Source organism: Syngnathus floridae, chromosome 20 (assembly GCF_059516105.1).
Source record: "Syngnathus floridae isolate MCC-2025c chromosome 20, RoL_Sflo_1.0, whole genome shotgun sequence".
Taxonomy (NCBI): domain Eukaryota; kingdom Metazoa; phylum Chordata; class Actinopteri; order Syngnathiformes; family Syngnathidae; genus Syngnathus; species Syngnathus floridae.
The window spans coordinates 6,296,085-6,322,129 of record NC_142432.1 but is presented as its reverse complement, the minus strand read 5'-3'; the positions used below and the strand labels follow the sequence as shown (position 1 = coordinate 6,322,129).

At 48.8% G+C, this 26,045-nt stretch overlaps 3 protein-coding genes across 6 annotated transcripts in view; all 3 read left to right on the top strand.

The window, feature by feature from the left end:
• The window catches only part of tmx3b (thioredoxin related transmembrane protein 3b), an 81,716-nt gene that overhangs the window by 53,317 nt on the left and 2,354 nt on the right, over window positions 1–26,045 (top strand). For all 3 annotated transcript variants that reach the window (XM_088362859.1, XM_088362857.1, XM_088362858.1), the window contains exon 16: window positions 16,913–16,987. In XM_088362859.1, the coding sequence (XP_088218985.1) occupies window positions 16,913–16,987 (75 nt within the window). The remainder of the gene's footprint in view (window positions 1–16,912; window positions 16,988–26,045) is intronic.
• The window catches only part of cdh19 (cadherin 19, type 2), a 45,258-nt gene continuing 36,124 nt past the window's right edge, over window positions 16,912–26,045 (top strand). Inside the window, exon 1 of one of the 2 annotated variants that reach the window (XM_088362846.1) lies at window positions 16,912–16,987. The gene's annotated coding sequence lies outside the window, so the exon portion shown is untranslated. The remainder of the gene's footprint in view (window positions 16,988–26,045) is intronic. The other variant, XM_088362854.1, reaches the window with a different exon arrangement.
• Window positions 20,291–25,422, top strand: dselb (dermatan sulfate epimerase like b). Its single transcript, XM_088364121.1, has one exon. It carries the CDS (start codon window positions 21,245–21,247, stop codon window positions 24,839–24,841), a length of 3,597 nt encoding a protein of 1,198 aa, XP_088220247.1. The 5' UTR covers window positions 20,291–21,244; the 3' UTR covers window positions 24,842–25,422.

Here is a 26,045-nt window from a genome sequence, read left to right as displayed (position 1 = left end):
GTCATCATCACGTTCGCTGAATGTAAAACATTTGAACACGGATTTCGTGCAAGCGCGCTGCTTTGTGTTACAAGAACATCGTTCATTCCATTTTTTCTATTTATAAAAATGCAAGCGCTTTGGGGGTTAGCTGCAACATTTGTTATTCATGAGCATTCCTTGTTGCCCCGCTGGGAAGCCTCATGCCAAGGTGCGCCCCGACGCAGTTAAACTCGTGTGGGTGATTGAATACCACGGCGCCGCCCACGCGTCAAGCAGCCGCGGCCTTCGCTCTCGCTGCCAGAATGCCCGATGAGTGAAGTTGATGATTGGCGCCAGCCGGCTCAGCGTGCACTCGTAACACCGAATTGCATTTATTTTCATCAAATGAGGATTTACTGTGTTGTGTTTTTTTAAATGAGATGAAATTGCAGTAATTACGGCCTGCATCACGTGTCGCTTTTTTAAAGAGAAGGACTTGAGCAGTTCCAATACGTTCAATTTCACCGACAAATGCTCTCGCCGATGCCGAAGTAAGACACGCTTAGGGGTGCGAGGGGGGGATAAGGAGACAATAGCTTGTACCATTATCGCCATGGCAACATAAGCCGGTTTATTATTGCACTCAGAGAGCTTCGGCGCGCTTCTGTTAAGAGGACAGGCGCTCAGACTGATTGCGTAGCCTGCAAAATGGGGAAAATGGCGGGTAGAAAGAGCACAAGTGCCATCAAAGAGGAGATTTGGCCAAATCAACTTGTTGCAGTGCTGAGAAAGCTTTCAGCCTCGCCGTGGGGAAACGTGCTGATTGATGCGTCCCATCTCACGAGGAGGGGGCCTCGCGTCGTAAATTAAAATCCAATTACGCCGTAACCAAACAGCGCGTAAACATGAAATTGCTAAGCCACTCTTACATGACTCTCGGCATGATGAACGACGTCCGCAACCTGCCCTCATTTGTCGTTGCTGACAATGCGCAAAAGCACCTAGCGTGGCAAACACACATCACCATTAAAGATGAATTAGTGATTCTGCTTTTTTTTTAATTTATTTTATTTTTGTACCCGAAATCTTACTGGCACATTTTTTTTTGTAGTGGCTCAAAATAACCTCACACTTGAGCTAATGTGACTCCAAAAGAAAATTCTCGGCTATAAAAGTGAAATCTAGATCATAAGCCGTGTGCATCTGTGGTCCGGTGTATACCGTGTGTACGCTTTGCTTCAGCAAAGATTCCCGACACTGCAGCCTGCCTACACACACGTTAATATTCATGAGGGCCTCTCGTTTGATGGGCTTTATCGATTCATACCTCATGCATTTATATCTGCCAATGTGTGCATAAAATAACAATTGTGATTTGGAATCGTGTTTATTTTAAGGGCCCCAAACATGACAGGGGAAAACTCCCCCAGTATTGCCCTCGGGAAAATTAGAAAAAGGGCGGCCATTTTGTGTCAAGGCAGACTCAAATTCCTACTTGGATGAATCCCCAATTGGGAACAAAACAAAGTTAGCTTGACAGATGGATGCGTTCACCTTGACAACTAACTTTAATGCCCCCTGTGTTTTGTTACCTTTAGATTATTCTGTACAACTTTTCCCGCTTGACTTTTATAGCCTCGCCGCAGTTGTTTTAAATAAACAACTTTTTTTTGCCGCCCGTGTGGGCGATTTTGTGACAGTAGCTGCCGGCTGGTCCAACATCAACAATCAACATGTTATCTAGTCCTTCCGTTGGCCTGAGTTTTTAATTATTTTTTTTTTCCTCCAAGCTATAGCCATATTAAGTGTTTTTACTTTTTTTTTCCCCCCTGGGAGACAAGCAAAGCTATCAGGAACAGTGAGTTCCACAAAGGAGAACGCTTTAATTAGCTTGCGCTCAAATGTTTTGCAGCAGATGTTAGCTATTATTGCTGCTGCTTTTTGCTTCCACGGAAGGTTTAAATTGCATGAACACACCACAATTTATGTTCTACACGCCTTTTGCATACGATCTCCTTACTCGGCGTTGGGAATTTTCTTTCGATTTGAAATCCGCTTGTTTTGTGTTAACAAATATATTTTCAGGGAAATGCGTAAAAAATGTACACGCTTGCTGAATTTATCAAGCTGTTTATTTGTGTTTAACCTTGGACCACTTTCTGTTAAGCGCGGAGATGATACTCGAGTAATTAGGAGCTCGGGCAAAGTTCCGAAAGGGAAACTGTGTCAGGGCGGAACATGCAACCGTTGCTGTCGTCGCGCTGATATCCTTGGCAGCGCAAAAAGCTGCAGGGCAGGCTAACGCTATTAGGAGGTTTGGCCGAGCAGTAAATTGGCCTTGTGATAAATGGCCGCATATATAGTCCCTTAACATTTTTACCACTCTTCTTTTTTACTGTACACAATAAAGCCTGCCCAAGGGTAGGACTACCCCCCCAATCCCCCAACACTTTTTAAACGGCTAACACATTCCCAAATCGGCCTCGGGAAAGTTTTGTTGGCCACTGGAGCATTTACGGAGAATTGATCTGGGCCAGAAAAGTGCCACCGGCTGTTGGCTTTAAAATGGAATTTCCTAGAATGCTCTGGGTGAAGCTTCCGTTATATAACAGGACGGGGAGGGGGCAACATGAACAACTGTGCCATTTTTCTCACTCTCTTTGTGATGCGTGCAATGCTAGCCAACCTCACCTGTAGCTCGCTCACCAGACTGTCAAGTCCATTTTTGGCTGCCTCCGGGATCTTTTCTGCACTTGTTTCTTAGTTGGGAACGTTTGATGACGTCAAATTGGTGCCTTGGCGGAATAGATTCGAGATCAATGGCAGAACAGAGTCATCTGTGTTGAGAATATTGGTGCACTGTGCACATTATGATCGCCACTGTTAGATGTCCGATTTTTTTTGTCTTTACTGTGAAGTCTAACAGCTAAATCATTTCTCAAGATTTTAAAATCTTGGGGTGTACCGGTCCCGGACTCAGTGATCACTTGGAGTCTTTTAGACAACTGCATACTCCAAGCAGAAAGAATCCAATGTTTGCTATTTTTGTAATATCTGAACATTGCAAACAAAGTGTGCCTGTCATCTGTCACACAAACCAAAATCGTGACTTTGGGGGCGACCATTGTGGCGTGTGTTTGTCAATCAACATTGGAGAAGAATTATTGATCGGGAGGTCCATCTCATCTCAGGCCTCAAAGTGTTTTCTCCCGGCGGAGTCGTGGCTTAGAAGGCGCCATGAATCCCTTCAAATTGTTTTTCTCCGCTCCATCAGATAGAGCGAAAGAAGACAGGGCGAGGGCCTTCTTTGCCGCCACCTTTTAATAAGACGGATGAGATTGAAAGAGATGTGCGGGGGTGGGATTTGAGGGCCAGACAAATAATGAGAGCACAGGCGGGCTCCCCACCCGGCTGACTGCGAGCCATATCGCAAATGAATCAATCGACTATTAGCGTCGGGAGACGGCCGGGAGAGGTATCCGTCTGCAGCTGAGCGTCGCGCGGGTCCGAGAGGCCGTCATCTTCCGTCTCCTCGAGCGGCGTGAGGCTTTTGTTGTTAATGGCGCAATTCGTCAAAGGCGGACGTTAAGTGTCAGCCGCCCGCCCGCCACTCGTGCCCATGTTTCATGGCTATTGCATCACTTGGGGACAAAATGCAATCACAAGTGATCTGTTTGTGTGTCAAAATGGGACACTAACTCAAATGACTTTGCAGACACAGCACTGCGTCATATTTATATCATACCCGTCCATCAGTTTAGCTGGCTATGTTACTCGAACCTATCTAGCCTGACCTCACAGTGGCTAGCCACATTCTCCTTTTTCTTTCCGGGGCAAACGACTTAAAGGTGCGAGCCCACCTGAGCTTTTCCCGTTGAGCCGATTTCCTTTATCTGCAAGGAGCCGGAGCATTTGTCAACAGACACAGCCCGTCGCCCCGGCCGGCCAGCTCGGCGGGAAGATAAAGCGTCCGCGCTCGACAGCCTCCGAAGCTTCTGCCCCGCCGACATGAAAATGGAGGCATGGAAACATTCCCGTATGGATCTCGCACTCGCGCGCATACTAAGCGCGATAAGAGGAATGGTGTTTGTGTGGGGACGCAGATTAATTCAAAAGTTAGGGCTTGGCAAAAGTTTATACTTGTCTGGAGGTCCACTCAGGCAGAAAAACAATTCTGTTATCTATAAAACGCTCTTGAACGCAATGTTTGCCTTGACCACATACTTATTAAGCCACCCTCCCCCACTCTGCACGTTGCTGGAACAGACTCAAATGTCCCATTTAGTTTTTGTTTTTTCACACCCCAAAAAAATGCCCTTGAAAGTCTAAATTTGGCAGCCAAGGCCGACGACGCCACCAGACAACTTGCTCATAATTTGACGGAGGGAGCCGCGCCAAGAAGCCGACACATTTTTGGCTGTCATTGAAGAGAGCCAGTCATTTATTTATTACGACGGCAGCGGCTCTTTTTCAGGCCACCGCGCGTCAACAAAACACTTGACACATAAACGAGCTTCTCATTAGAAGCAGACGGCAGGCTTTTAACTAAAAAGCCCCCCCCCCCCCCTCTCCAATGGACTGTTGTTTGTGAGCGTAATACTTTTGAGTGGTTTCAACACCAGCTGATGGCTTGGAAAACACACACTTGACATCAATAACATGAGCTTTTGTTAGCTTTCTACTTTTTAAATGCCATAAGTTTGAAATCTTACTTGCAAATTTCCCAGTCTCACAGTCCCACTCTCACTTGGGTAGCCATCAAAAACGAAAAAAAGCAACAAATATTTCTTTTCATCATGGTAATGCTCGACAGGCTCGATTAAAGAAGAGAGCGGGTGTATGTTTCCCACCCCCGGTCATTAGAAATCGCTTGCCAGGGCACTTTTGAACGAGGTTGTTTTCGCGACATTAACGCCTCCTGTTCCTCGGCCACGTAAACACAATCGAATTCTCTATCATGTCCAAAAGGTCCCCCGCTGCAAATACAATTTCAAGCTCTGTTTGACGCATAGCGAAGCAATGACACGTTGTAATTTAAAAGATAACACTGATGTTTCTTTAGTATCGATAATTCAAGTGCATGGAAGGGACCGTTTTCTTATCTTAGCCCATGCTCGGAATAATTCACCACCAAGCACTATGGGACAATGAGCTTTAGCTCCCTAGCTACTTAGCTTTAAATACAACAAAATATCAAGTCATTCACATGTTGATTTGGGACATTGTATTATTACTAAAAGTAACAAGTTAGCGTCATGGAAGTGTTATCAGATAATAAAGGCTTGATTGGAACACAAATGGTGGAGCAACACATGTAGACAGTCTACAACAATAGAAAGACACATTCTTTATCCTTCAGGAAAATAAGGCTAATATTACTGAAGCAAAAAAAAAATTCTTGGCAGGGTAATTAATTATTACGACGTGTTTTTATAAAGTACAATACCGCTGAGTAGTATTTTATTTTTACATGTCACCCTCTGCAATAGGTAGGTCTATGTTTCTGCCTGTGCTGGTGATATATTTTTAAGATAGAAGGCTGACAAATTGCCCAGTGTCAAAAGAGGGTCGATCTCAGGCGGGCAGACGACCTGTTTGCGTCGAGATGCAGTCAGTAGCGGTGAACCGGCGAGAAGCACCTTTGGCCATGTCGCGTTTTCTCATTTCAGCAAAAACCTGTGTTGCGTTCGTTTTTGTCAGCTTGGCAGGAAGGCCGCCATTTGTCACACCGAATAGAAGGCGGGCGGGCCTGATTGAGTGGCCCGTGCCACCAGGGGTGGCCGCTGGTGGGATTACGGCAGATGAAATAGTGCGGACAAAGTCATGTGAGGACGGAATTAGAAGGTACGTAAACCTCTTTTGTGCCGCAGGGAGGCCAAAATAAGCAAGTTTTGATAGACCACAACAAACATGAACTGAATTCCATCGATGATAACAAAAGATCTGACACGGTTTCAGCTATCGGGCAAGTCCAAACAAGTCATTTGGATTTCGTAGAATTTCAAATTGTATTAGATCAGTGGTTCCCAAAGTGGGCGGTACCGGTGAAAAGATCTGGGGGGGCGGTGAGGACGAAAGGGGCAGTAGGGGGGCGGTGAGGACGAAGGGGGCGGTAGGGGGGCGGCAGTCCGAAGTCAGAAGTTGAAGGGGGCGGTAGGGGGTCGGCAGTCTGAAGTCGAAGTCAGAAGTTTGAACGTTTGTTTGACGACACATGTGCAGTAGGACGAGTCAGTTGACGGGGGGGGGGACGATTTGTACACATGTGCGGTAGGACGAGTCAGTCGACGGGGGGGGGGAGACGACGATTTGTACACAACATGTGCGGTAGGACGAGTCAGTCGACGGGGGGGCGGGAGACGACGATTTGTACACAACATGTGCGGTAGGACGAGTCAGTCAACGGGGGGGCGCTAGGAACTCAATGGGGAGCCAAGGGGGCGCTAGCCTGAAAAGGTTTGGGAACCACTTTATTAGATGAAGGGGCTTTCAACTTGATGTCCCGTCGGATTCAGTTTGAATCTGTTTTTAGTCATTTTATAGCCTATAAATTACTTCCAACACCACAAAATAACTTGTTCTTGACTTTCCCAAATTGTCGCCGTGGCACTCACAATGTTGATTAAAACGCTGTGATCTCTCAAGAGCCAAATTTGATTTATCTCCTTCTGACAAGTCTTTGATGCATTTCGTCACCAAGTAAATACTCTTAATAATTCAAAAGGCTTGCTGCGCACAGGAGACCCAATAGAGTCGTCTCAAGAATGACAAATTCCCTCTGTGACTTCAAAACACGCGGTGGGGGGGGGGGTCTTCTCTCTCTCTCCGCTAAGTAGGTCTGATGTGGTGAAAAATGCATGCTCGGGTTATTATGAAGTGCTGCGCCACTCGCATCCGAGGAGCAATATTGCATGATTAAGTCCTCTAATGGCAGCCTTTAAAGAGCAAAGCCATTATTTCGTATACACTCTCCTCTTTTCAAACCAGTCCCCGTACGCTCGCTTCATTTCACCGGCAGGCCAATCACATTCAAAGCAGCAGCCGGTCTGCATCCGCCGTTCCTCTTTTGGCCAGCGGCGATCTGATTGCGCCGCCAGCCCCGATAAGAGACTCGTGAGCCGAGAGCTCCGATTGCACCGCCGTGATGCTCGCTACGGGTCAGGATGAATAACCGCAATTGTTATGGCCAGGCCGTCTGCCCGTGAGACGCAATGATAAGCTCCGCCGCCTTTTTGTCTGGCTCGTCTCAATCTGAAAGAACGCAATTAAAAACTGAAGGCAGAACTGAACACATGAATTTGCCGGTGCCAAAGATTTGGGACTCACTGAGCAAATCTGCAAATTTGATTCAAATTTGGTGTGATGCAAATCTAACATGTTTTTGAGACAGATAGGCTTCGGGGGTGGAATTTTCAAAATGTTGGACCCGCATGCATTCGCCTGGAAATGGCTAAAATGGCCACTTGAGACCAACACGGCAGGCACCCTGTATCTTTCCTGTAATGGCTTCTTGAGACATTTTTTGTGGGGCTTCTTTTGATGGAAAATACTTTTTTTCACGTCGCCAGGGGCAACTGTCTTAGGGGTCTACATTTTCTTTAAATAGCCTCTGCAAGAGCTCAAATTGACTGAACAAATAGCAGACGACCCGTGTCTTCTCACGCAGGTCTTCTTGAGATATTCTCAGTGCATCTACTCATGATAGATAAGTTTGACTCCATTTCATGTTCCCGAGTCAAACAGATTTCGGGAGCTAAATTGTCCTCCAAAATTTGAACCACCTGAAATTCGTCAAATTGACCGTGAAATGGCCACTTCAGACCAAATTGGCAGACTTTTTGGATCTTCTCAGGCATGGCTCCCTGGGAATGTTTTTGTCTCCTTATAATTTACACACCTACCAAATTTCAGGTTGCAGAGTGAAACTGGACTGAAGGGCTAATTAAATCTTTTTTAAATTCCATTTTTTTGGAAAGCCCTCACACTGTTGATTTTGGTTTGGTCAAAGAACTTTAAAAACAAAGTCTTTTCCAGAAAATGAAAGGCACCATCGGACACCGGAATAATGAAGTTCAGCTTTTGTTAGATTGTTGACTCCAAACGCGATGACGATGTCTGATCCCAGCACGACCGGAGCCTCCCCCGGGCTTGCGATCGAGCTAATTGGCAGAGCTCCCGCTCGCACAGCTATCATTTAGAGGCTTTGTATTCGCCTCAGGCCAAAGCTTTTAATGGCATGTAGAGAATTTGCAAACACATCAGGCTCAAATGCTAAACGTACATAATCCGGTCCAATCAAGGTTCAAACCGTAACATTTTGGAACAAATTCTGCATTGGCTCAGTCGTCAGCATTCAAAACCGGCCATGTTTCGCTCTTATCTTTGGCACCGAATCCCGAGACGCCAAAGAGAAATGTGCTGTCGCGGGACATGGGAAAGGTTATGAATATGATTATGCTCCTCCGCAGACCTACAGAGAAGTTGCTACCGTCACGCTGGTGAATAAGTCCGATCCGCTCCCCGCGCACTTTGTACTCACCACTACGAGGCCATGCAGCTCTGGCCACTTGCAATACTGCAGATGATCAGATAAGGCGAAAGCTTCACAATGGGAGGCGGCAAAGGGATTAGGCCGCTCGCCGCCGAAAACAGAAGAAACTCTCGTGGCCTTTCATAACCGTGACAGGGGAAGAAATCATACAGGGTCATTTCGCTTATCAACCATTCCTCTTTTCATTTCCTGACCCCTTTGTTCTCGCCGGTACAAAACGTGGCTGAATAGGCTTCGTGTCGTTCATAATTTTAGCACGCATGCTAATAATACTGCGAGGAGTTCTGTTTCCGTTATTGTCATTGGGAAGGATTTGTTTTATAAAGTTTGCTAGTGTTGTTGTCAACAGCAAAGGCTGTCTTCCTCAAGCCGCGTTGCAGTCAATCAAGTTTGAAAACAACAGGAGGATCACAAAGGCGGCGATTCTCAAAGACGTCCTGCCAACGTGTTGGCTGAGAACTTCATTTTGTTCGTGGTGGGCGTCCTATTAATATGTATCACACCGAAGTAATATGCCGGTGAGCTCTCTGCCGACTTGTAATGAGGAAAGCACACAAAAGCGGTCAGACGACATATTTGCTGGGGAAGATAATTCTCGTCCGGTTACAAAGTCACGACCGTGACACCCCTTTCTTTCATTTTTTTTTGCTTTTCCAAATCGCTTCATCCTCCTCGAGCACGCCTTCTGTCCTTCAAAGGCATTCTGTCACAGTGCCGTAATTGCACCGTGACGCCACTCATTCCTATTCCCCGTCAATCACCCCCACGGAGGTGGCGACTAATGTGTCTCAAAGCAATTCAACATAATGTAGGTCGACATATGCTAAGCGGTTTAATGTCATTGAATAAATTAAAAAAGACATTATCAGCGACAAAGCAAAACGCTTCGGTATCAGTAGTACAAGCGTTCATCAAAAATTGCTCAGAAATACGCATATTGATCACGGGTGCTAGCCTTGTTAGCTTAGCTGGCACTTAACCTGAGCTTTTTTTTTAGCTAACTAGCTAAAAACGTGATTTTACTGACAATTAGTTGGATGTTCTTTTAGTAGAACATTGTCGATGTCCGTGTTATCTGGAACATAGCGGCGAAGCTCTCGCTTTCATGCAGCGCTGCTTAAATCAAGCAGCTCCTTCACAGCCTTGAAGGAGGTCACCCCTCACAAGTGCGGGCGAAAGATAACAGCGTCGGTGATGAAGAGTACGCACAATCGTCGTGACCAAGACATAGTGGCTATTAGGTCTCGCGGGTTCACACACGAGCTCCTCCGTTGAATCTATTCACGCCGCTGATGCATACGATCGACTCGTCGGCTTCGTCCGCGCAAGCATCTTTCAGGCTGGGAGAGCCTTTTTGTTCTTATCAAAAGCCAACAGAGAGAGGGAGGGAAAAATTGGCCGCGATAAAATCTCGCTCCGGCACAATGCGGTGAAAAAATAAATTTACCAAAGAAGGGGGAAAAAAAATACAATAAATCAGGGGACTCAATTAGATTTATCTGCAGCAGAGTTGACAACCAAAATCTTAAAATGGTCACAAATCAAATAATCTTTTAGAAGTTGGAAACTAGAACACCTGCTCACCCGCGCAACTCTGATAATCTAATCTAATTAATTAGACTAATCATGTGTATTGCAGCCTATCATAGCATCGATAGCGCTAGCACAAGTGCAGGTTAGCTAGCTAACAGTGTGGCGGACGTAACTGGCGAATTACATCCACACGCCAAGCCTAAGTAAAAAAGAAAAAAGGTATTTGTAAAAGTGCCGACTACCTGTAGCCTCCTTGCGGCAAATGCAATCAAATGATTATAAACGACTCCGCCGTTGGACGTCAAGCGGGTAAGCGCTATCTTGACAAGATGAGTAAAAGCGCCACCACCTGCCCCATTAATCTCAATCAACTCCCACGTGTTGTTGTCAAAACGCGTCTTCCCTCCGAATATTTGTATTATTACTGTTGAGGCGACTGCGGCGTGGAATTTTGGAACACAAACTTGGCAGTTCCAAAAATATTAGACGCAAAGGAGCAGCAAAGTTCTCTGAGGCATATTTAGTTCGAGCCCCTCTGACAATCAAATGTTGTTGCTTGAGTCACCTTCTTCTTCCTCGTGAATTTCCAAGGATTTTCTTTCAACTTGTATAACAAAACACGTCAATGCTATGAAGGTAAAATTCCCAGAACGCTCGGCTTGTTGAAAAGAATCCAATTTAAACAAGAGCGTAAGCCAGGCAAGCTTCGCCCGTCTTTCAACTCCTTCGCCGTCCTCTGGCTTGACCTTCACTACCGCTGCAATCTGAGTGCTCGCTATAAATCAGAGTTGCATCGCTTTTCCAAAATAAACCAATAAATGACGAAGGAAATGGACAATAAAAAAAAAATGAGCGGGGCCATAGAACCAATCGAATTTGTGACTTGAGGCTTGTCATCGTGGAAGTCAATATGATGCACTTGCGTTGCTGGAGGCCTGCTGTTGCTATAATCTACCGGTAAGTGCAAACTGTAAGGAAGCTGCCAATCACAGCCTAAAAAAAATGTTTGCTTTCACGCCATCCTTTTTTTAATCTTGCTTTTGTAAACGTAGCCCACCCTCCACGTCCGCATTTTTTTCCCCTACCGTAATCTTTTTGCACAGGTGTTAGCTTCCCTTTCCAACTCACCTTCCGTGGCCGGTTGGCGGGGCGCCGTTGCTCAGGCTCCGCCCCCGGCGTCGCGCCCACCATTCGCAATGTTTGGGGCAAATGGGTTAATGGACCCGTCACCCCTCTACGCACAGCTCCGTGATTAATCAGACGGTGGGAGTGCTCTCGAACCGTTTAGCGGGCTGGTGTCTCCTGCCAGATGGTGTCGACAGAATGTGGCGAGCGCATCCAAATTAAAGGTAGTCTTAAGAGGAAGCCGGATGACGATGGAGGAATAAACCCGCCGTGTTGAGGAACGCTGGTTTTGTTGTCACGCTGTTTTTTGTGGCAAGCGTGATGTTCAATTCACAATGTGCCAAATTTCTCGACAATGGAAAAGCATGTCCTTGGCGGATGTCATCATCTGCTTGACAAGCAGCAGTCAGCCAGGGTTCGCTTCACCACCATTATGCATCTTAATAGCGGAAGATTTTTCCCCAACCTAATAATTTCTTGGAGGTTGTGCCCGGATCAAACAGCAGCAAGTGCGAGTTTGGGGAAAAGCAAGTCCAGTGGCCGTGCAGAACTTTGTCCCTTCATGTGGGTGCCATTTTGTTTTGACTGCGCAATCAGTCACCAAGCAGTTCAAAGTCAAGCGGCGTGTCCCGCTTGTCGTGTTTTTTCCGGCGTTGGGAACGCGCCTCCGCTCGGATCGTCTTTGTTCTGACAGTCGTGGATGATGCAAGCGGCGCCGAATCTCCAGGATGAAAGCACGGCGGCGGATGCTCGAGTCGCCTCGTTTGGAGTGGGAAGCTCAAAGTCGACGCCGGTGAAGGGGGCGCTAATGAGCTCGTCGAGTGGTCCTCCAGAGGCGAGCGCCGAGGACAATTAGCGAAGCGCCCACTCGCCGCTTCCTCAAGAGGACCCGCCCGCCGCGGTTGCCGTTCTTCTCGTTTTGTTGGCGGTCAGATGACGTGATGACCAGAATCGAATGAAGACGTTCATCTGTTGATGCCTCATTTCTGGCTTTAACCTCCAGACAACTAAGTGAGCTTTTTTCCCTTCGTGAAGCGCGGTTTTAAGCTAGCGACTAAATTAGCCGCAAAGAAAAAAGAAGAACCGTCCCATTGCGTCCCTGAACGGACATGAAAAATAAAAGAGGTACAACACCCCCGCGTAGAGGAAGGCTTTCAACCCTTCGCTCTGCCTGCCACTTCAATATTTCATGGCCGCTTCGACTTATTTGAGTGGGAATAATTGATCTGGAAGGAGAGTTGCCACGCACAAAAGCAACCTCCATAGACCCGACCTGTCGTCATCGTTTGCTTCATAACGTGTTCTGCCAAAAAAAGCTTGTTCAAGGTGTGCGAATCCTGTCGTCAGGGGCAACGATCGAAACAGTTTATTTTGGGGCCCTCATCTACCGTATTGCAACATAGCGTGAAAATAAATGGCTGCAATTGGGCTTGTGTTTCCAGCCGGGTGTAAAAATTGATTCTTTCCCTGGTGGTTGAAAGAATTCAAAGAAAGGCCTCCTCGGTCGGGCTTAACGATTGGCGGCGTAACGAGAACCTCTATAAAGCTTTTACGGCCAAATCCAATGACCCCGTAAAGTGGGGCAGAAACGGCTACAATGAGCACCAAAGCCAAACATTTGTACTCGGGCTCAAGAGCAATCAAACACTTGAGCTCCCTGAAAAGTTCCAAAGCCGCGGTATACATACCTACTTGAGCAGAATGCATGAAAAAGTCACAAACTCCGCAGGGAGTCGTTACCAGAGCTTGGGCCGGGGGGAAAAAATAGAATGTGTCCCTTTATCCACTTGTTGACACTTTGCTGCAGGTTTTGGCAAGCCTACCAAAATTGAAGCTGTCAAAGTGACTCTAAGATGGCCGCTGAAAAATGTCATCTGTCTTATTAGACATGGATTCTTCAGACATTTAGCTCATAGCTCTTTTTTTTTTTTTTTTTAGACATTCTTGCAAACTGTGGGAGGTTTTGAGGATGTCAAAGCCCCCCAGATGTCTCCTTATCTCCTCTTGTGTGTGCCTGATAGCAGGCAGCACCTCCAGCCAATAGCGAGCCATAGGTAAGAAAGTCAAAAGGCCATTTTGTTTTCCCCCCCCACAGCGACATTTGAAATCCCATCTTGCCGATTAGAGCCGATGGATTTAGCCAATCATTTTGCCTCGGGACGGGCGGTGTCGAGCCCCAGAGGATCAATGAACTTCATCAGGAAGCCAGTTAAGCCGAAAAACAATTGTTGGATGCGCGTGACGGATGGGCCGCGCTGGTCGGCCACCAATCTGGGTGATATTGGAGACGGGGGATGGAATTAGAGCGCCGGTCGTGGATCGATGCCGCCGCCTTGCTCACCGCGCCCGACTTGTTGAAATGAATAGTCGGGGACGGCGTCCGAACGCCATCTCGGACATTACGGCTGCATAGTTTTACACCTCCTCTCGTGGCCCGCCGCCATCAAAGTGAACGATTGTAACCCGATCAAGTGGATCCCGCTTCAATGGAGGCTCGCAAAGGTGCCATCAAGCCACACCGGCGATTGTGTTCTCTGTGTCTAACAGCGCGTCCGTGGAAAGCAATAAAAATAGACGTCCGCAACGTGTCACCTTACATCGGGCCGATCTATCAGCTTGCTTCGGACGTAGAAAATGCTGACGTGTGCGTTCCCCCCACCACCCCACCCCCCGGCATCTATTCATGCTTGCGTTCCGTTCCACCTCTTTTGTCCCCCGCATGGAATCGAATCCGGCCTGAGTGGATCCCCGCGTCTTCTCTCAGCATGTGCTGCTCATCCAACTGGAAAAAAAATCCATCCGCTTTGAAGGTCACCAGCTCCAGAACGGAGGCTGCGTGGGCAAATGGACACGAGGCCGGCGCCCTGACCCGCAAACGCGACGGATCTGTGCGTTCGGACTTTCTCGCAGCGCTAAGAAAAAAGACAATATTGGATTCATATTGGAGCGATGCACTCAGGAAGAAAAGCTGGAAGGTTCCGGAAGAAGGCAACAGATTGCAACCACGCCAGTGAGCCGTGCACGGACGCATGTCGATTGCAGCTGAGCCTTCAGGGCCCATCGGCCGATCTCCGGCTTGGATGCGAACGCGTGTGTGTGTTTGTGTGTGCGGTTGCTTCAGTGGTGCGCAGCCTGGCAGGGATGCTCGGCTCAACAACTGGCAGCGTGTGGAGCCAACTGTGAGCATGCACTCGCTGATAAGCATCCACAGGAAACGCTGGCGACCGAGCGGCATTTTGGCTGAAGGTCCGCCGTCTCCATCGCAGCCATTCGAGCTCCATTTTTATTGCTTACATTGCTCACAAATGTGAGGCTGTGCAAATGGACTGTCTTGAAGCCTCCTGTCACCGTTCTAGTTTTGTTTCACCTTGATAGCATCGGCGTTTCCGGCGAGTTCAGCTAAGCTAGCCTGTGAAGAATTCCACTCGTATTTTCTAAGAGATGCTAACTGCACAAGCCCTCAAAGAACACGAAGGAACCAACGGTAGGACAAGCAAGGCTAGCATGTCAACTTAAGTTCTTACTTGTTCAATTATTCCACATGGAGCTTGACATTTTGACCGCAAGGCGAGCGCCGGTCCGGCGAGTACCCCGAGGGGGGCCAGAGTGATGAATGATGGATGGCGGCAAAAAGCCGAGCTAGAGGTAAAAGGTGGAGATGAATCAAAGACTTCAGCCCAGCCGAAGCGGCAAACGCCAGGCGGGCTCTGATCTCGGATTGTTCAAGAACTTTTCCTCTCAAATTAACGTTTATTATTCATGGCCCTGACTCGGATATTAAATTTGGATAAAAGTATGAACAGGTGCGGCTAAAAGAGCGTCCCCCCTTCTCGGAAAGATTCTGGCCTCTTCATCGAGAGAAAATCAGCATTGTTAGCTGAGCATTTTAAAAATCAATGACAACGGGGGAACTCAGCCGGCAATGATCACGTTAACAGCCCGAACAGCATGAAAGACACGCGGTGAATAAAAGACCGACGACCGCAATCTGGAAAACACAACAATTCCCATCGCGGTCTTTTGAAGAAGAGTCGCCGTGTCGTTGAACGTTAGGCATCGCATCAGCGCACAACAATCTTTTTAAGTGTCGCCCAAAGGCTTGGCGCTCTAGGAGGTTTGTCGAACTCGACGGGGATTCCCGGTGGCGCTAAAAAGCACGCCGAAAAGTGTCACACACACACGTGCATAGAAACACAAGCGCAAAATGGAGGTGGAGCCGAGCCAAGCTCCCACCGAGCCCATCTGATCCGTGAGCCTTTAAACACGGCAATTACCGCCGCCCTCGCCACCCGTCGTCTGGGCCTGACAGCAATTTCGTTTTTATTTTTTAGCAAATCAGCAGCAGGGACCGCACCGCCCCGGCTCTAAGAGCTTTCCGGGGATGGCTTGGAGTGTCGATCTCCCGCAGTGTTGAGGAAAATGAGAGCGGAAGGCGCGCCGGGCTTATGCCAACATCTCATCAGCCTTGCACAAAGTTGCGTTCGAACACTCTTGTCAACCTTAATAACTGACTCGGTGGTTGTGTTGCATTCAATCGTTTATTTGGAGAAAAAAAAAAAAAGCGTGGAGGACAACATGGCAGCAGTGACCTCCAGTCAATCATTGTGACATTGACAAATGTGTGTGCGGGGGCAATTAGGGACAGTCCAGGCCAGGGGTCGGGAACCTTTTTGGCGGACAGAGCCATAAATGCCTATTTTTAAAAAATATTTTTCCGTGAGAGCCATACCATTTAAAAAAAAACGATAGGCTAAATACAATTAAATGCATATCTTTTAATTAAAGTGTACTAGTGTATTCTTTTTTTTATTCGTTTTTATATTGAAGCTTGAAAAAAAACCTCACCATTAATGAGACTTCTGGTGCTGCATCGTTTTGCTGATGGCTTTGTAGTCCGGTTGATATGCGGTGAGGTTGAGCTTCATGCAGGCGTTGAGGTTCTCATCAGTCATAATGGCCTGATCGTGAACAGTTCTTGCTGAGAGAGGCATGTCTTTTATCCGTTTGAGTATCTTTTCTTTATCCATGAAATCGTCAAAAAGTTTATCAGCCACATCAAGCATAACTGTTGAAATACTCGCCATCAGTGAATGGCTTTCCGTTCCTCACAATTTCTAATGCGCCAGCAAAACTAGCTGAATTAAAGTCACCTTGTCTGGTCCATACACGGACACTCACTCTGAAATGTTCGGTAATCGTCATCTTTTTTTCTCTTCGCTGTCTTTCTCGCTTGCCTGGCACACACTAGCTAGCTAGCTGAAATTTTAAATAAAGCGGATGGAATTTTAACTCTCACGACCCCGTAGGCACCGTATTGTCCAATAAAAATCACTCTTTTTTTTTTTTGTCCGACCTGACGCAATGGTGGATTTGAGCGGTAGAAAACAGATGGAATGGATTGCAAACGTGATCATATTTTATATTTTGAAAGCTAATTTAAGATTTTAATTTCAGTAGGTCTATTTTTTACTTTGATAATATAACAAAATTGTTTATGACTTCAATTGTGTAAACAAATGTTAGATTTGTCCGCGAGCCAGACAGTCACAAAAAAAGCCATATCTAGCTTGTGAGCCATAGTTTTCCGACCCCTGGTCCAGGCTAACATTTTTTCTGCTGTATCTTGGCATTCCGAATGGATTCTTATTTTAGATATTTTCATTATAGTTGAAATACTTTCTGAGTCTACTTTATTGCATTCATCTTTTCCTTTTTTTTCCCATTGTAAAAATGAAAATCCTTCAGGAAAGGTCAATGTTTGAGCATCAACGCCAACAACTCCACGCTGCTTCTCACCGATGGCGACGATCGGGACTTGAGGTAAGCAGACCTTAGCGTTGATGAAGACGGATGTGCTTTTGAATCGTTCATTTTCCCCCATGAGTGGGAATTCGGTTCTTCCCATCCGGTCGACCGACGATTTGTTTGTACGCTCGAAAGGGCGTTGCGGCCGCCCCTAAGCAGCCCCTAATTGATGTCCATGAATCAAATCCGTGGCGAAGGATGAGCTTATCAGTCAGGAGGCGTGACCTCCACACCGCCTCACGCCGAAGGAATAAGAAACGAGCGGCGGCATGCTGGTTTAGCTCGATGTGCGATATGCTAATGGCGCCCGCCCACGTGCGCAAAACACATCAAAGGCGGCTAATGGATGACGGGCACGATCGATGCGAGTGACCCTCACTCGCTTTTGGGACGGATATTTGATGCCAGCCATTAAAAGACGATCTTGTCGTCAAGGCTCATTCATCCAAGAGAACAATAACTCACGCGCAAAAGGAAATGTCCCAAATGGACTTAGCTGATTTTTTTATTCTTTCATGAGAAAGACAAGACCGGTTCCTATTTGTGATGTTGACGACATCTACGCACGGCGCGGTTAGCGGTCGGGACAATGTTGTGTACTTTATCATTATCATAAAAAAAGAAGACATCTCTGTCATCGCAAGGACACTTCCTTGTGAACCAACTGGGTCATCGCTGGTACAAAAAGAACAGAATGTCCTAGGAGAATAACTACATGGTCTTAGAACAAAACAACTCCAGACAAAAGTCATACTGTTTCAATCATTTATTACAGAATTGAAATTATTACTTTCATTTATTCTACGTTCTTTGCTATAATGCTGCCCCAAACGAATGAGTCAGAATAATTACCCTTAATAATATTTTCAGATGTCACCGTAAGGAATTTTCCGTGCGGCTATAGTTAGCCCGAAACTTCGGAATGAATTAAAAATTAGGGGGGGAGGGGGCGTCAGGGGATTGATTTGAAGTCCCGGAAAGGCAATTGCACTTTCTGCCGAGGACAATCTGGCCCGCTCATAATTCCATTTTTTCCATCAAAGTGCGTTTTAATCTTGCCTGGGAATCCACTCAGTCGTCCTTATCGTTTATTGGATTCTCGCCCGAGCAAGTTGAAAACTCCAACACTGATGGATTCCCGTGAAAAGCAGAGCGCTTACTCTGCATAATGATTTGCTAATATTGCTAATCTTATTACGCGCCTCTTAAGCAACTCGCCGCTTTTAGACTTTGGGAATAATTCTGCCTTTTGGCCGGTGGAGGTGAAAGCCAATCCGATCGTTAGCTTAATAGCGTCACCTTTAAACGATTTGGAACGCGACCACATTGCTATTCTACTCGTAGCAAAGAATCGAGATGTACCGAGTCGCCCTCTGATAGCTTTTCTCGCCGTTGTTGTGCTGTGAACTGCAGGTGAACTTGTGCGCTTGTTTACGGTTTTTCAGGAAGCCCAAATAATCTCATGAATTTATGCAACGTGGCGTTCGTTGAAGGAATAAGACAGACTGCCAAATGTCTGTGCTGATTGCTTCCTTTAGTTAATTTTATTTGTACTTGGTAAATTGACACAGGAAGGTTTTGTTAGTCGGAAATTGATTTGGACCACATACTGTAAATGCGCCTCACTCTTTTTTTTTTTTGCTGTTTTCTCGCCATGGCAGTTGGGCAATTTTTTTCCCCTCGTGAACCTGCATCTCTCTTCAAAATTCAAATGATCCTCCGGGATGCCAAATTTAGCTCTTTGAAATATTCATGCCGTGTTTCCCAGCTTGTCGGGTTTACCTCAGAGAGAGGGTAGAGGAGTGCATGGAGGAGGGGGGTTACAGGTTAGTTCCATCAGACCCTTGCTGGTTAATTTTTCATGTGCTGAGCTGAAGGCAGTCGATCTTCCCACGGAGCCAAAACTTGCCCATTACCTTCATTAGCGATGCTAAATGTGGACCGGGGCGTAATTGCATCCTGCCCATCGATTAATTGACGGATTGACTGACAGGTGCCACTGGGCAGGACATAAGCAGGTTATTTTGGTTTGCTACGTACCACAACAGGCTTTATACATATGACCAGATGATTCCCCCTAACCCTAACGCCCCCCCCCCCCCCCCCCCCCCCCCATGTACTCTGATTACAAATTAGTTTTGCAATATAAAGATTCATGCTCAGGTGGCATTCGGTGCAAAATGTTTGGTGCCCTGAATTCCCATTTGTGCATTTCAGGGTGTGTTGAATCGAGGATCTCCTCAAGCAGGCTTTATTTGCTAATCTCTAACTGACAAGACTTTGACGAGTGACAGGCAGGGTGCCTCAAAGCCGTCGCGATGCTTTACCGGCAACGTTGGCCGCAGGGCGAGATTGGAGACTCTTCCAGAGGGGGGGGGGGGGTTCTCTGTGAGCCGCGTGAAGAGTTGGCGGTGGTCTTTCATGTCTCGCCCCCTTTGCACCCAGCGTGTCGTATTTTTAATAAGGGCAGCGCTGTCCGCGCACGCTTCGAGCAGCACCCGCCAATCGTGTCCCCGGAGTCCACCAGCCTCTCTTCTCTCGTTAGCGGCGTCGGTCGCCAGGCAACCGTCACCCGCCGCAAGTAAAGTATGCGAGTCGAGCGACTGCGGCGGACGTCTGTCTGAGGGCTGAGGCTAATCGAGGCGTACCGGTCGAACTCCGGCTCGCGAACCGTGACTGCACAGCGCCAACTTTAACTGGATTTGGTGCGCTGTCGACAACCAGTTGAAAAGTGCACCTCCAAAAATTGCTTCCGGAACAGGATGTAGTGAATAATCGATCGTATTCGTCATGGTGAAGCAGCATGTGGCTCATTACCCAAGGTCATTTACCGATGCTCTGTTCCAAGTCACTGTACACGCATTTGTCCTCACAAAAGTGGGACAGCAGTCATCGGCTTCCCTCGTATCGCCGTTCACGCTTGGTGCCTTCGTAGCATTGCAGAATTTTATTTCTTTTTATCGTAAACCTTCAGTAGGTTCCAGATGAGAAAGCCTTTGGAATCTTTTACTTGTTCAAAATAATTACCAGTGACAAACTTAAATAGAATTGAACTGTTTTTGTCACATTGCACCACTTGAATGCTGCGTTTTCTGTATTTCACAAACGTGATGTGATTCTTGCTAAAGTCAAACTTTTTAATTTAAATCATATTCACAAGTTTCAATTGAGAAACGCCCCTTAAGCCTGTGTTCTTCGACTTAGATTTAAAGGCTTTGTCATGGTTCAAAATGTTATGGCACAAAAAAAAAAAAATATATATATATATATATATGCCTCCACAATAATATAATACTGAATAGCTTTCATATTCAGAAACGACATTTGACCACCACTTGTTTGATTCACCGGCTCTGGTCTGCACTTACTCACACGCAAGTACGAACACGAGTAAGGGCGCGAGGGTGAGGGAGAGAGAGCGAGTTCGCCCCTTGAACCACAGCGCCCTCTAGCGCCTACTCTGCGCATGATTTTCCAGCAGCTCCGCTCGCCCGGAAAACAATCACAGTGTTGAACAGCGAGAGGACGACGACGACGCGGATTGCGCACACATGTCAGAGTGTGTGCGCGCGTGTGTGCGCGCCCGTCAGTATACGCCAGCACACGTCGACACAACACCTTAGCTGCGTGCGCGGATCTCCTGGAATAGTCATCATCGGCGGCTCCCGCTGCCTCCTCCTCATCCTCCTCATGGGAGCTTGATTTGCTGCGCACAATGTGGAAAAAAATGCCCGTGAATACTTGAGGAGTGACGACAACTTTCCTCCCATTTCGGACCCGGAGAGGAGGAGTTGGAACGCGGGCAGAGGGAGTGAGGGAGAAAGGAAGGAGAAGAAGGGGGGCTTCTGCTCCGTCTGTGATCCGTCCGTCCGTCCGCTCAGCCCCCGCCGCCTGGAGCTGTGCAGCCCGGGCTAAACGCGAGCGATGTGGCCCGCGGAGGAGCGTCGCTCGCCGCGGTGGGGCTCCACGGATGCTGCGGATCGGTCGGGCTCCTGGCGGTGCCTTTGTGGACCGGACACCGACTGGGGCTGACGGATGTTTGTCCGACGACTGGAGTTTTTTCCTCTGTGTGGGACTGATGGAAACATGGAAAGCAGGTTTATTTTTGCTTCGTAAGACATGTTTCTCCACTACCCATGTGCAGATGTGTGGAAAGTGCACTCAAGTTTTTGCTTCCACAAGGACTTTTTTTTTTTTTTGGCGTTCCTGGACTTAACTATGGGATATTCCATTATTTTCTAAAAGGAGTGTTTTTAAGCGTTGAACCCCAGCATGGCGCTTAACTGGGCTGTCTTTCTCATCCCACTCTGGGTAGTGGGAGCAACATTCTCGGGGGTCCTGAACGTCACAGACGGAGACATTTTTGCGGACGACATGCTGCAGGTCCAACTCGCTGGGGACAGAGTGGCTGAGCAGCAGGCGGGTTTTTCCCACCCGGGTCTCTATTTCGGCCCAGGGGACGTATCGCAAATGAGACAAAGGTCCTCGAGCAGCCACGGCCACATATATAAAGTCATCCGTGCGGCAGCGCTCACCATGCTGTCCAACGCTCCTTCCTACCTCGCGCCTGCCAAGCACGAGGAATTTTCAAGCAAATGGAACGAGATTTACGGGAATAACCTGCCTCCCCTGGCCCTGTACTGCCTGCTGTGCCCTGAGGACTCGGCCGCCCTGCAGTTCCTCATCAAATTTATGGACAGGATGGCTGAGTACCCAAACTGGAAGGTAACCAGCGCGCCCCACGACGAGGTCCCAATGGCGCACTCCCTGACCGGCTTCGCCACAGCCTACGACTTTGTTTATGCCTACCTGGACGTACGGCGGAGAGACATTTACCTCAAGAAGATCCGCTCGCAGACGGCGGCTCTTTACGACTTCTCCAAGTACAGGGGCTGGGGCCGGCAGTACCTCCACAATCACCAGACCACCAACGTAATGGCCCTCCTGACCGGGGCCATCGTGGTTGGGTCTCACGACGACCCGGAGTCCATGCTTTGGAAACAATTGGCAGTCAACTGCATGGAGAAAACCATGTTCCTGCTCAACCACGTGGTGGACGGCACGCTGGATGAGGGGGTGGCGTACGGGAGCTACACGGCCAAGTCCATCACGCAGTACGTCTACTTGGCGCAGCGACACTTTGGCATCGACAACACGCAGAACAACTGGCTGGGCGCGCACTTTTGGTTCTACTACGCCACGCTGCTGCCCGGCTTCCAGAGGTCGGTGGGCATCGCCGACTCCAACTACAACTGGTTCTACGGGCCCGAAAGCCAGCTGGTGTTCCTCGACGCCTTTGTCCTGAGAAACGGCGCGGGGAACTGGTTGGCTCAGCAGATCCGCAAACACCGACCCAAAGACGGCCCCATGGGCCAGTCGTCGGCACAGCGCTGGGCCACACTGCACACGGAGTACATCTGGTACGACGCTAGACTGGCCCCGCAGCCCCCCCTCGGCTTCGGCAGAGCCGCCATGCACATTTTCTCCAATTGGGGCGTGGTGACCTACGGGGCCGGGCTGCCCAGCGGCCAGGGAAACACTTTTGTTTCCTTCAAGTCTGGCAAGCTGGGTGGCCGCGCAGTCTTCGACATTGTCCACGAGAAACCCTACTCGTGGGTGCACGGTTGGAATAGTTTCAACCCGGGTCACGAGCACCCGGACCAGAACTCTTTTACCTTTGCTCCTAACGGGCAGGTGTTTGTGTCAGAAGCACTTTATGGGCCAAAGTTGAGCTACCTTAACAACGTACTGGTGTTTGGGCCGTCCCCTACGAGCCAGTGTAACGCTCCGTGGGAGGGGCAGCTTGGCGAGTGCTTCAAGTGGCTGCGTTGGAACGACGAGGGGGTGGGCGACACCAGCGGCGAGGTGATCGTGGCGGTGTCCCACGGAGACACCATGTTCGCCAGCGGAGAAGCCGTGTCGGCGTACTCGCCCGCCATGAGGCTGCAGAGCGTGTACAGAGCTCTGCTCTTGCTCAACTCCCAAACGCTTCTGGTCCTCGATCACGTGGAGAAGGCGGCCGACTCGCCCGTCAGGTCGCTCAGCGCCTTCTTCCACAATCTGGACATTGACTTCAAATACGTTCCCTTCCGGTTCATGGACCGCTATAATGGCGCCATGATGGACGTGTGGGACGCGCACTATAAAATGTTTTGGTTCGACAGCAAGGGGAATAGTCCAGAAACCCGCATCCAAGAGGCGGAACAGGCGGCCGAGTTTAAAAAGAGGTGGACCCAGTATGTTAATGTAACTTTCCCGATAACGGACTCCGTCAGCAGGACAGCTTACGTGTTCCACGGGCCGTACGTCAAAGTGTCCCACTGTAAGTTCATAGATAGCAGCACAAACGGCGTCAGGCTCTCATTGACCATCAACGACACAGAGACCATTGTGTCCATTGCGACAAATTACAAAGACATCGGGGCGAGGTCGGCGTATCTCGGATACGGCGGCCACTGTAAGGTGGAGGATCCGTATCGAATCACCCGATTCGGCCTGGGGACGCAGGCGGCCTCCAAACAGACAAGCGGCGACAATCGACTCTTTGACTTTGCCTTCACGCTCAACGCCATAGCGGCCCTGAGTCTTTGCACGGTTGCTGCTTTACTCGCCATGCACAGGACGTTTTACGACGTGTGCTTCAGGCTGCGGCGGCTCATGCGCTACGCCCTGCTCGCCATCCTCTTCCTGTGGATCGGCGGCCTGCTCTTTGTGTCCAACAGCTGCGATCGGCTCCTCTGCGGAGTCAAGTGGAAAAGCCAAGTCGAGCCCCAAATCCGGCCGCAAGAGCAACGCCAGGTCGCCCTGCCCACTGTCCTCATCGCGTCTCTGCCCGGCTCGGGGGCGGAGATCCTCAAGCACCTTTTCTACAACAGCTCAGACTTTATTTACATCAGGGTGCCCACAGAGCACTTGGACATACCAGAGACCGAATTCGAGTTTGACTCTCTGGTGGACGCCTGCGAGTGGTCCCAGTCGTTGGCCAAGCAGGGCCGATTCAGAATGATCCAAGGCTGGCTCCACTCACTGGTCTACAACACCAAGCTGCACCTGCAGAACATTCAGCTGGCGGAGGAGGACTGGGCCCGGCCGCCCCAAGAAGAAGATTCCAAGCAGCGGTCCAGGCGGGGGCAGCCGTCGGCGGCGCTGAAGGGCAAGCCGCGAGCCGGCGCCGACCGAGACGTGGAGTACATACGGGAGCTGAGGCGCCACGTGGCTCAGTACCCAAACAGCCGTGTTGTTTTCAACATGCGAAGCGGGAGCTGGGCGCTGAAGCTTCCGTTTATCCAGGAGGTTGTGGGACCTTCCCTGAAAAGCCTCTACGTGGTGAGGGACCCGCGAGCGTGGATTTATCTCATGTTGTACAACAGCCAGCCCAGCTTGTACTCCCTGAAGAATATCCCTCAGCACCTTTCCTTGATATTCAAGGAGGGCGCCGTCAAGGACGGCTGCCCGAGCGTAGCGCCGGAATTCGACGCTCTCCGAGGACTGCTGGCCCGGGAGGAGAGCGACCCGGTGTCGATACTGGCCCACCTGTGGCTCGCCCACACCGCCGCGGTGCTGCGGGTCAGCCGCAGCCTCCCGGAGGACTCCTACCTCCAAGTGCGCTTCGAGGACGTGGTCAACTCCCCGCAGGAGACGGCGCAGGGAATCCACGCCTTCCTGGGGGTGCCGGTGTCGCCCGCCGCCCTCAACCAGCTGGCGTTCACCACCTCCACCAACTTATACAGCCTGCAGTACGAGGGCGACATCTCGCCGGCCAACATTGCCGCGTGGCGGCACAAAATGCCGCGGCGGGACGTGAGGCTGGTGGAGGACATCTGCGGGGGGTTGATGGAGAGGTTGGGCTACAGCCGCTTGCCTGGCTGATTCCGCACTGCTGTTGTCCTTGTTTGCACTGATTTGAAACTCATCAACAGGTGTGTACTCACAAATGGGGGCATTTTATATTAAAATGGATCTGCTGGGGTTTATCGTTTCACGCTTACTGAGTGAGACACACGCTCTAAAAGTCGTATCGGGTCTTCTTGTGAGTCTTAGTAAGAAAGAACCGGTTCTGAGTCCTCAATCTGTGATGTCAGTATTTTTTTTTACGCTGCTGAAGGGGACGTTCTGTTTAGGGGCGATGAAACTATTTATTGACTCTTTGTGGTTCTTTTGTCAACTTTGCATTGTTGGAGATCTTTTGGTCTCCTAAAAAAAAAAAAAAGCAACTGGCCTCAGGACTGTCAGATTGGCGGAATCAGATATTGGATAAAAGCTTCAAAGGTCTCTGGAAAAAGCTCAAGGAGCAGATTCCAAAAATGAAGCTACCTTGCCAGTCCCGGAGACCCGTTGCTTTTGTCACACTTGAAGATCCCTGAACTTCTGAGGCCTCTTTCTGCTCTCTGAACCTGATCCGCTTCCCTTTAAAAATAGGCATCATCTTTTTGGTTTATTTGAAGATGTCACCACTGTTTGCACACTTTTCACTCTATTTGGGGCACTATTGATGTGCGTACATCCTCCCATCATGGCTTAAGAGCGTTTGAAGTGTTTGTGAGTTCCAAAGATGTGTGTGCTGTGGATATGATTAGCATTCCAACTCCCACTGGCGTTTATTGAGTTAGATCAGAGGAAAGTGTTTAATGGGGGATCAGAAAAAAAAAGAAAAAGGAGAGTGTCGCTCGCTGTCAGCCGTGACACTTTTCCCGTCGAAACAATTTTCCACACCCCTTCCCCCCCTCTGTCGGTGGCTCATATTAATCTGTAAAATGTCACAAAGGAAGCAAACGCTTTCCATTTTTCTGCCTCGGTCAATCAGACGTCTTAATGATGCACTGAGGGGTGGGGGGGAGGGGTGCGCTTTTTGCGCCGCTCTCATCGCCGTCACTTTCAACCTGCGATTGATACGGCGCGGCCTTCCATTGCAATTGTTGTCTTCAAAGGTCTTGTAAAGGAAAATAAAAAAAATGAAAGCACCATTACAGTGTCTGGCAGCAGTCGTTTTTTTTGAGAGCACAAAATGTTGACAGTTTACGAGCCACACTCGCAAAAGGTACTTCAACTGTTTTGGGTTGCCTCGAACTTTTCA

Coding starts and splice junctions, on each gene's coding strand:
- dselb (XM_088364121.1), top strand. CDS start 21,245: ATGGCGCTTAACTGGGCTGTCTTTCTCATCCCACTCTGGGTAGTGGGA.